Source organism: Bison bison, unplaced genomic scaffold (genome assembly GCF_000754665.1).
Source record: "Bison bison bison isolate TAMUID 2011002044 unplaced genomic scaffold, Bison_UMD1.0 scf7180017860443, whole genome shotgun sequence".
Lineage (NCBI taxonomy): Eukaryota > Metazoa > Chordata > Mammalia > Artiodactyla > Bovidae > Bison > Bison bison.
The window spans coordinates 1,790,499-1,801,951 of NW_011491015.1; the positions used below are offsets into that span (position 1 = coordinate 1,790,499).

General features: G+C 48.3%; 1 protein-coding gene across 1 annotated transcript in view; it reads right to left on the reverse strand.

Annotated features, from left to right (window-relative positions):
* The window catches only part of SLCO3A1 (solute carrier organic anion transporter family, member 3A1), a 301,013-nt gene that overhangs the window by 276,365 nt on the left and 13,195 nt on the right, over positions 1–11,453 (reverse strand). Inside the window, exon 3 of the mRNA XM_010832180.1 lies at positions 11,045–11,453. Coding sequence (XP_010830482.1) covers positions 11,045–11,453 — 409 coding nt within the window. The remainder of the gene's footprint in view (positions 1–11,044) is intronic.

Consider the following 11,453-nt stretch of genomic DNA (forward strand, 5'->3'; position numbering starts at 1 on the left):
CTACACAGAGGCAATGGCACCCCACTCCAGTACTCTTGCCTGGAAAATCCAATGGACGGAGGAGCCTGGTAGGCTGCAGTCCATGGGGTCACTAAGAGTTGGACACGACTGAGTGACTTCACTTTCACTTTTCACTTTCATGCATTGGAGAAGGAAATGGCAACCCACTCCAGTGTTCTTGCCTGGAGAATCCCAGGGACGGGGGAGCCTGGTGGGCTTCCGTCTATGGGGCTGCACAGAGTTGGACACGATGGAAGTGACTTAGCAGCAAGAGGACATCAATCCAGTCCAACTCTGATCTGACATGACCAGCATTTAAGCTGCATTAGGCAGGATCCTCTGGAGGAAGAGATGGCAGCCCACTCCAGTGTTCTTGCCTGGAGAATCCCATGGGCAGAGGAGCCTGGCGGGCTACAGTCCATAGGGTCACAAAGAGTCTGACACAACTGAAGTGACTTAGCACAGGCAGGATCCTGGGGCTTCCTTGGTGGCTCAGTGGTAAAGGCCCTGCCTGCAATGCAGGAGACCCCAGTTCAATCTCTGGGTCGGGAAGATCCCCTGGAGAAGGGCAGAGCAACCCACTCCTATCTTCTTGCCTAGAAAATCCCATGGACAGAGAAGCCTGGCTGGCTGCAGTCCACAGGGTTGCAAAGAGTTGGGCATGACTGAAGTGACTAAGCAGCAGCTCACGCGGGATCCTAGTCTACAGCATTTGACTGCAAATGCTGGGAGGGCTAATTTATGTGCTCAAGGGGATTCTTGGAGAATGCCAGTTGGAATTCAAGCTTCAGGCATGGCGGGATCCAGGGAGCCCGTGTGCCCTCTCTTATTCCTAGTGGTCTACTTTCCTTTGAGATCAAGTTCAGCTCATGTGAAAACAAAGATGGACATTAGAATCTGTGGGCATACAGAGGTATTAGAGCTTTCAGTCCTGGAAGAGAAATAAGAGATCTCTCTCTACCCCCCACCCAGCCCTTCAGTCCATTTTTCAAACATCATGGTGGACTCTGGTTGTCTCACTCCTGGGGCCAATCATTGCAGACCAGAGTCTTTCTCTGTGTCATGTCTGGCCATGCCTGGACCATCTCTGCTCATCTCTGGCAGTCCATAAGAACCACCCAGAATGGGAGATCCAGTTTCCTAGTGAAAACAATGAGGTTCTAGACAGACCAAAACAACCAACCACAACACAGACTCTTCTGTGAAGCACTGTAACACCAAAGAATTCTCTAGCGATGAAGAACTCACATCCCACTGAAGAGGAAGGTCATTAACCTATAACCCCAAATCTAATAACAGCAAGTCACAACCCTCTACAGAAACCAAACCCTTCATGGTGTCTGCTCTCGCAGAAAGCTCCTGTAGCTGAAAGGAAAAAAGGAAGTCAAGCCAAGACTATCTGAGAAAGGGGAAGCAAAAGGTCAGAAGTAAACTAAAGAAAAGAAGATGCATGTTATTCAGGAAAATACAACACCTCCAAAACTTTCATTGAACCATAATATCTGTGTTACAGTCAAGAGGAAAAATAGTGGAAAGGGGTCTGCTGTCACCCACCAAGCGCAGTAAGAGGCTTGTGGTAAAGAAGTAACGAACAGGAGACTCAGGTGCTTAAGGAAGGAAAATTCCCTTCCGTGCATCTTCACCGTCCCCAGGAATCTTCTCTAGGTCAGCCTGGGCCCTCTCTGGTCTTCCTCTCTGTCTATCAAACACTATGATGCTGTGTTTCCAAACCCCTGAACACGGGACTTCCCTGGTGGTCCAGTGGTTAACACTCCGAGCTTCCACCCTAACACTCTGAACTTCCACGGGTTCAATCCCTTGTCGGGGAACTGAGATCCAGCATGCTGTATGGCTTGGCCGGAAAAAAAAGACTAATTTGAAAAGAAAAAATTAAAATCCCTGAACAAAGATGCTTTCACACACAGAATCAACATCCACAAGCCCCAACCAGCCCTATATAGGATTGGTTTCCCAATGCTCCCTTCAGGGAACCTTCAAGAGGATTCTTCTTCCTCTACCTACAGTCCCTTCCAGGTGGCACTAGTGGTAAAGAACCCGCCTGCCAATGCAGGAGATGTAAGAGATTCGGGTTTGATTCCTGGGTCGGGAAGATCCCCTGGAGGAGGGCATTGCAAGCCCCTCCAGTATTCTTGCCTGGGAAATTTCATGGACAGAAGAGCCTGGCGGGCCACAGTCTGGGGGTGGGTCACAAGAAGTCAGATATGAGTGACCACACACACGTGCATGCAGCAGATGTGGGAGGGGTCCTCAAGACAAGGGCACCAACCCTCACTGTGGCCCAAAGTCTCTGTTCATGACTCCTTATGCCTCCTCACTTACCTTCTGGAAAAAGCCACAGCAAGGCCAAACAGCTAGTTTCCAGCTCCCAGTGAATCTATCTGAACCAACCTGAGCTTCAGCAAATATGGATGAGGCTACAGTCACAGAAGTATCCATCACCCAAATGTCTACCCAACTCATTCCAGATTTTCTAGCAAAACACGGTACAGTCATCTAACATGATGTTGACTGTTCATGAGACACAAAAAAAGTTTTTCATTGGCAGAAAGCAAGTTTACTTAGAGTATGGTCTTAACGAAGTAAAACTAAATACAAAGGGAAAAAAATGGCTGAGGATTCCCTGGTGGTTCAGTGGTTAAGACTATGCCTTCCAGTGGAGGGGAGCCGAGTTCAATCCCTGGTCAGGGAACTGGATCCCACATGCCTCAACTAAGGCCTGGCACAGCCAAATAAATATTATAAAAGAAGAAAAATGGCTGGAAGAAAATACATCTAAACACTGACAATTTTCTATAGGGATCTGCTTAAAAATTATTTATATGTACTTATTCTATTTTGTTTTTCCCAATTTTACTAAGACAAGAAAACATTCTTTTAAAAGCTGAACAAATATTAAGAAGCAAATTAAGAAGCAATGTGCTGGAACCCAGAAAGCCATCAATATATCACATTAGGGCAATGGCCATACTCTGGGGTGCCTCTGACTTAATACAAACCAGATCGCCTGCTGCTTGGGGCAGCTGTAGCACTTTCTGCATTTTGAGATGAGCCACAGGAAGGGGTCTGCAGGCAAATAAGAGCCCTGTTGATTTAATTCAGGATGGAGGAGGTTGCTCATCTAAGATCTACTAGATGGATGATACCTGGACTGAAAATCAAGATCCAATCAATCACTCTTATCAAAAGACCTGTCCTTGTATTTAAATAAGTCAACTGCTTTTTCCTGCCTCCTGTTTCTACACCTGGAAATGGAGACAATACATCCACAGAGATGAAGAGGGCAGCGGTTATTGGCCTCCACCATGGCATGATACTTAATATCCAAGCAAAGCCTCGCTTGGTAGATTCCAAGCTCATTTTATTGATAAGGAAACAGGCTCAGGTTAACTGAAAATGTGTCCAAAATCCTGGTGGGCAGGTCAGTGGAGGAGCCAGGATTTGAATCTCAAGACCATCAGAGCCCAAACTCGGAGTCTTGCCCAAGGTCACCCAGGCAGGGAGCATGGCAGTGATCCCATGAATCCCAGGGCATAAATTATGAGCAGCTGAGAATGAATGAGAACTATCCACCAGCCCGGGGAATATGGAAGTGCCAGATAAGAGCCACACACACGTCTCCTAGCAAGTTGCTAAAACACACTAAAAATGGCATGTGACCAGTCACTGGGGAGAAGGAATGGATGGAATCCAGCCAAAACAAATTGACTGGTTTTACAGTGTCATTTATTTACAAAAATAGAAATTAACAAGGGGAGCTTCAATATCAGTGAAGCTGCAAGAATATAACGAGCTGTGCTTGCTCCCACAAGGGATGGCTTTTTAATTATTTTTTCAGATGAACTGCAATCACAGTGTATTTGATCCATACCCGACCCACACTCTTTGGAGAGTTAAAACACATTTTACCCAATGTCAAGTTAAAATAAAAACTCATCAGAGGCAAAATAACTCTGGACTCCCAGGGCTCGGAAGAGAAATTTAGTTCTCTTTGGTTGCTGCCTGATATTAGTGACCTTTGTGCTAAACAAACACTTGGCAGATGAAATCTGAGAATAATTCTCTTTGCATCATTAACTGGAACGTGGAGGGCTCCGGCGGGTTTCAACAGAAGTGGTAAACAAAGAAAATGTGACACATTGGTGTCTCATAGATGTGCCTCCCAACTGGAGGAACCGCTCCGTGTGTTCAGGTACCCTGCAAGGATGCCATTCTTGGGAATGAACAAGCCCTTCACAAAGAATCCGTTTCCTCCAGTTGACTCCCACTCTACGTATAGCCTTCTCTCTCTCTCTGCATCTTCCCGTGTGTGTGTGTGTGTGTGTGTGTGTGAAACACACACGACTCAGAATGATCTGGTTTCATCTTAATCCCATTCTGCTATCTTTCCTTTTAGTAAAATTATTTATGCATTTCTTTTTGGCTGTGCTGGGTCTTCATTCCTCTGCATGGGCCTTCTCTAGTTGTGGCAAGCAGGGGCTACTCTCTGACCATGTAGGGGCTTCTCACTGCAGTGGCTTCTCTTGTGCTGGAGCATGGGCTCTCGGCATGCACACTTCCATATCTGCAGCACTCGGATGGGCTCAGTAATTATGGCTCTCAGGCTTTGTTGCTCTGAGGCATGTGGGATCTTCCCAGTCTGGGGATCAAACCCCTGTGCCCTGTCCTGGCAGGCGGAGTCTTATCCACTGGACCAGCAGGGGAGTCCCCATTCTGCGTTTTTAAAACATCATCATCCACATGTAATAAAATCGCACAGAACTGTACACAGGCACACATAGAAACACACAAATCTCTGTACATAATACTGAAAATCTGAATACACCCCACGGATTATACTCATGTTCACACCCCCGTTTTGATACTGTACTACAGTGATGCGAGATGGCATCATGGGGAGAAACTGGATGGGTGTACAGAGAACTTCCATGCATTTTGCAACAGCTTGTGATTCTGTAATTGTTGCAAAATAAAAAGTTTTTAAAAAAAAATACATTCTCAAATAATTCCTTGATTACTGGGAACCAAACAAACATGACAATGAAGTTCTTTATAGAGAAGTTAGGACGAAAGGGGCAGACGTCTTGTCCCCCTGGCTCCTGTTATGAGTTGAATCATGCCCCGCCCCCCCATTCATAGGTTGAAGCCTTAACCCCCAGTTACTCAGCACGTGACTCATTTGCAAATAGGGCCTTAAAGAGGGAGCTGAGGTTACATGAGATCATATGGGTGAATCCTACCTCAATCTGACTGGTGATCTTGGAAGGGGAGGAAATCAGGACACAGAGATACCAGACCTGTGAGCACACAGGAGGACAACCACGTGCAGACACAGGAGGAGAAGCGGGCATCTGCAAGCCAAGCGAGGTGACCTCCGAGGGAGCTGGCGCCGACACCAGGGTCTTGGACTTGCAGCTTCCATAACTGTGAGAAAATAAATCTTCCGCTGCTTACGCCAGGGGTCCCCAACCTCCAGGATCTAGTGCTGATGATCTGAGGTGGAACTAATGCAATCATAATATTTCTATTTCTTATTTATCATTATATTTATATTACTTAACTTACTTATATGTTTGTATTTATCATCATTATATCTATATATTATTCTATCCTAAAGGAAATCAGTCCTGACTATTTATTGGAAGGACTGATGTTGAAGCTGAAACTCCAATACTTTGGCCACCTGATGCAATGAGCTGACTCACTGGAAAAGACCCTGATGTTGGGAAAGATTGAGGGCAGGAGGAGAAGGGGATGACAGAGGATGAGATGGTTGAATGGCATCACTGACTCAATGGACATGAGTTTGAGTAAACTCCAGGAGTTGGTGATGGACAGGGAGGCCTGGCGTGCTGCAGTACATGGGGCTGCAAAGAGTTGGACATGACTGAGTGACTGAACTGAACTGATTATTCTATTAATATTTCTATTATTAAAGTACACAATCAATGTAAGGCATTTGAATCACTTTGAAACCACCCTCCCCCAACTGGGTTGGCAGAAAAATTGTCTTCCAGAAAACCAGTCCCTGGTGCTAAGAAAAAAGTTTGGGGACCACTGGTTTAAGCCACTCAGTCTGTGGTGTTACATAACACAGCCCTAGCAAAGCAATACAGCACCCAAAGCCTGCATGCCCCGTTCACCTGGTTCTGCCCCAGAGTAACAAGCCCTCCAGCCTTGGCATCATCCCTCATAAAGAGGGAAACAGCGGCTGAATGTAGGAGGAAACCGAATCAAGTAAGGAACAGAGGTCCTAGCACAGAAGACCCACGTTTCAGGTGCCCTTCCCTGCCCATGCGAGGCTGGCACTCAGCCAGCTGTGGGGCGACCAAACAGGGAAGAGGGATCCCCACTTCCCAAAGTGGACCCAAAGGGCAGACCAGAGCCAGCGCACAGAACGTTGTAAGGAGACAGATTTCCAACACGACGCAAGGGCAATTTCCCCGTGGTGATCATGGTTCCGATGGAATGAACAGCCAAGTGAGAGTATGCTGTCCACAGTTCTGGAGAGAGGTGCGGGGAACACGGAATTCTCCAGCTCTAATCTGCACCCATTGATACTCAGAGCACCATGGAACAGGGCAAAAGTCCTTCCAGACCCCGGACGTGCACTGTTAGTCAGGACTCCTGTCTCTCTCCTCCCAACTCTGTATTCTGCTTTCTGGGCACCTCTGATTTTTCCCTAAGAGAGGCTTCAGGCTCTCTTAGGGAAATGCCCTCACATGCTCCTGACTCCCTGGAGCATCCCCCAGCCCTCTGTCCCCTGCCCCACCCACCTCAGCCCTGTCCCAGATATACCAAAACAAAGGCCACTCTCAGATCCTGTGCTCAGCCCCATTCATTATCTTAGGCAAGTTACTTAACCTTTCAGAATCACAGTTCACTTGTCTGCTTTGTTTTATAAGAGCAAAACTTAAAAAAAAAATGCATGTTCAACGATAGAGGGCATTTAATATTATGGTACAGATCCACAAGGGAATATGATGTATGCAGAAAGATCATCACTGAAGAAGATTGAATGACACAGGGAAATGTTCAAGAAATATTGAGAGAGAAATACAGTAGCAAAATATGTTTATGATAAAAACCTCTTTTGTGTGGAGAAAAGCATAACAATGCAGAAAAGGAGGATTTATAAACATAAAGCTACGAGTAATTATTCTTAAATGATTCTTTTTTTATACTTTTCACAGTGAACATGTAATACTTTTCAACTAGAAATAAAGTTATTAAAAAACAAACAAACAAACCTTACCACTCTCCTTTGGAGCCTTTTCCTTCCCAAAGGGGAAAAAAAAAACAAGGCACCAACTGATTGACATAGCAACCTAATGAAAGGAGCCGGCGAGTCCATTCCATTAGCCTACTTACTCTTGCCTACAATGCAACAGGCTGTGTCTGAACTTGGAGAAACAGAGTAGCTGAGAAAGCTGAGCTCGTGGAAGGTCAGAACATGCATGAGTAGTAGGAGCAGCTCCCAGAGGTCGGCTGGTGGACCCCACTCGCGCCCCCATCTCACACAGTCCCCCCGCCACTCTGCTCCATCAGTCCCTCTGGGTAGAAAGCGCCACGTGCCACCCCCGGGTGACCCTCCGGCTGGGCCGTGAGGCTTGGCTCCACACTGTGTGGTCCTGAGAAGTCTGCCAGCAGAGCCGTGTCCCCATTCATCAGGTTTTGTCCCCTGGTAATGAGTTCCCCTGGCTCCCTCCCCAGGCTGGGCAGGAGCGGCCGCAGAATGGTGCCAGCCCTAGAAGCCCCTTGTGAATGACCATCAAGGAATCCGGGAGTTTGGCAGTAATTCAGCCTCAAGAGGCTGGACCAAACAGTCACTTGGGTGGAAAATATCAGCTTGATTCGAGAGGGAAGGCTTCCCTTTCCCCTTGGCTGTAGGGGGTCTAGGTCATGGCCGTGGACGTGCTGACGGCACCCAGCTGGTGACTCACGATACAGGTGACCCATCGTGAGTCACCAATGCAGAAGCGTACTGATGCAGAAACACAGGATTTCATGTAACCAAAAAGCTAAGAGGAGTTATTCAAGGGGTAGGACTTGTCACCAGTGGCCTGTGGCTGGATCGACGCTGACACCCCTGGGGAAGCAGCAGCCGTGAACCGCCTGTGCTTCACACGTGCACGGTTTAAAACCCTTTCAATCCCAGTTCACACTCACATGTCAGGCCTGTGATCAGATGGCTGGCCGTGGGCCTCTCTCAATCAGGTCCGCAGGGGCAGAACCAAGGGGCAGAACCAAGGGGCACACAGGCTACTCCACCCTGACGGGTGACAGGCATCCATTGACACCTACCTCCCAGGGCTGGCCAGTCCCTTCAGACTGTCCTCCTGCAGGGAGTTAAGACATCATAATTCATACCTATTCCATTCGGTCAGCTCCCCTAAATACTTCCCGAAGCCAAATTAAATGGCTTCAGAAACTAGTTCCCTCTTACAAGAGATAAACGCCAAAACAGTCCCATGGTCACAAACATGTTTTATGACTTGTACAGTAAACGATCAGATCAGTTATGCTCTGCATATGCATGGCCTTCTTAAATTGTTCCTGGAGAATTCCAACCATGCAGGGAACAAAAGGCCACCTACGGAGGCCAATCTGTGCAGAAGCTTGCTCTCTGTTGCTCAAAACACAGACCCAAGAAACCAGCTCAGAAGCACTCAGGAAGGCCTGCTCACAGCCCTGGACTGTCATGTCTTGGAATCTGGCCAGACGCCACCAAGCTGCCCACGCACCACGCAGACACATTCCCGACTCTGGGAATGCTAAACTGTCAGAGAGGAAAAGGAGGCCTAGCTAGAAATCTGGTTGAGACGTTCCTCCTACTAGAGAGTCACTGTAAATCCCAGAGAAAAAGTCTCAGAACGAGAGAAGGGCTGTGCCTGCTACAATAGCCCAAGCTTAGACCTCTCACAAAACCGAAAGGAGTCCATATCCTAAGCTTGACCTATGAACCAGGCCCCATTAGTGCTGGCAAATGCCTGACTCATCAGGGTAATGGGGAAGGCAATGGCACCCCACTCCAGTACTCTTGCCTGGAAAATCCCATGGACAGAGGAGCCTGGTGGGCTGCAGTCCATGGGGTCGCTAAGGGTCGGACATGACTGAGCGACTTCACTTTGACTTTTCACTTTCACGCATTGGAGAAGGAAATGGCAACCCACTTCAGAGTTCTTGCCTGGAGAATCCCAGGGATGGGGTCGCACAGAGTCAGACACGACTGAAGCGACTTAGCAGCAGCAGCATCAGGGTAAACTTCCAAAAGAGGACGCTGAGCGTGCAAGCTCCAGGCGTGGGCTCCAAGCAGAGGTCATCCACCTCACCTGTGGCTTCAGGAGAGATGCCAGGGAGACATTTTTCTACTTGATTTCATCATGAGACACAAGAGCTCAGTGTTTCGCTACCCTTCTCCATCCCTGGGCTCTGATTTATCTACTTGCTGTTACTGCTTCCAAAATCTCTCTATGCTGGGGTACCAGAGTGGTATCAGTCAAGTCAGAGTCCAGTGGCCCGGCTGGACCCGAGGAGACTGTTTTGGCTACAGGCTGTGGCCCATTCCCTGGCCTGCAGCAGACTCATATTGGAGGGGTTTTCACTGAAGCCTTAAAAGCATCAAAATGCAAATGATTTCCTTAGACCCCTCTCCCCACTGCGCCCACCTCCAGACACAATTACGGAAACCCCTAAGCACAGGGTGGAGGGACTAGCCATCAATCCTGTGTATTCCACAGGTAGGCTGTGACCAGGCCCACAAGCTCTCCACCCTTTTAGGGGGAGATGCATACTCTCCACCTTTCTACTCTAGAGCCTGTTCACAGAGGGTTAAGACATACGACGTATGCATTCAATAGAGTCATCTACCTCACAGGTAGGACATGAAGTCACTGAGGACAATCAGCATTCAGGGGGTAACTGCCTTGAACCCTCCTGTCTCAGACAGCCTGGGCAGTGTATGGGGGAAACTTGGCAGGTAGGAGGCTTTTTGACGAATTCTGTTCAAGTTCTAGTTTAACCTAAACCTCCATATTGTAATTAACTTTATGCTCCAAGGCACACTGCTTTCGGGAGGCACAGAGCTTCTACAGGTGTTGGTAATTTATTTTACTTTCTTCCCAAAGCTTAAGCACTCAGTGACTGGGGTCAAATCATAGAAGCTAACAGATGGTGGGAGGCAAAATTAAACGCAGTAAACAAGAAAACGGAGATGCTCGGCAGGCCGGCCCTTGCCCTACAAATGACCATGCAATAGTGCCCAGAAGCAGTGACTGAGAAGCCCATTTGCTGTAAGTGTAATTCAACCCCTGGATGTTTCTTAACCCCAACGCTGGCAGATGGTTTCCATCCTTCCAGTATAAAATAACAGAAGTCATTGTAGCACAAAACAAATTTTTTCAAAAGTTCACATGTACCTTATTTCGTCCCCAATATCCGGTTCTAGTAAATAACCCCATTACAGCGGGAAAAAATTTACATACACACACAAAGTTACCAACTTTGAATAATACCAAATGCTGGGCATTTGCAATCACTTTTATCTTTGAGCTTCAATAAGACAATGACCAGGAGGTCATTTTGATGATTAAAAACAGGGGTTTCTAATGTGCAGACCCCCAAGGATTCCTCGGTGGCAAATACCAGGCCGCCCAAAGTCCAGACACACACACACAAAGGCAGATAAATATATATATTTAAAACTGCCCCCAATCTCCTCTTCCCTCTTCCCAGGCTTTTGATACTCATGCGCAGCAGAAGTCAAATTCTGCTGCACACTGGAGTCACCTGGGGAGCTCTTTAAAAAATTACAAGTCCAGGCTGCACCCCAAAGACCCCCAGAATTTTCTGGGGTGTGCAATTCAGGCATCAGCATTTTCACCAAACACCCCCAGTCTGAGAATGAAAGCTCCGGACGAAACTTAAAGCTCTAGGGCCCAAATTTCCTTCCTCTGTTCACACGCCCTGGCCCCCTACACAGCCACAAAGGGAACCGCAGCCCTTAGGGCGCTGGCGCAACGCCTACCTATGTAGAGCGAGGAGTCCTTCCTCCGCACGTGGTCGTCGATGTAGGAGACGCCCAGGGGCTGCACGGGGGTAGCACCGATGCCCAGGAGCACCTGGGCCCCAATGAGCAGCAAGTACATCATGTTGGTGGCGGTCCGGCTGCGGCAGATGAGGTCCGGGTCGGGGCCCTGGTCCCCGCCCGAGCCATTGGCAGCGCAGACGTCGCGGCCCTCGGCGCCCCAGCGGATCTCTCCCGCTTCGTACTTGTACTGGTGGGTCAGGAACTCAGGCAGCGCGGACAGCAGTGCCCCCAGTGCCATGACGATGCCGCCGCAGCCAATGAGGCGTGGCCGGTGCCCGCGCGCCCCGAAGTAGCTCACGAAGAGGATGAGCGCCAGGTTCCCGATCTCGAAGCTGCTGGCGATCAC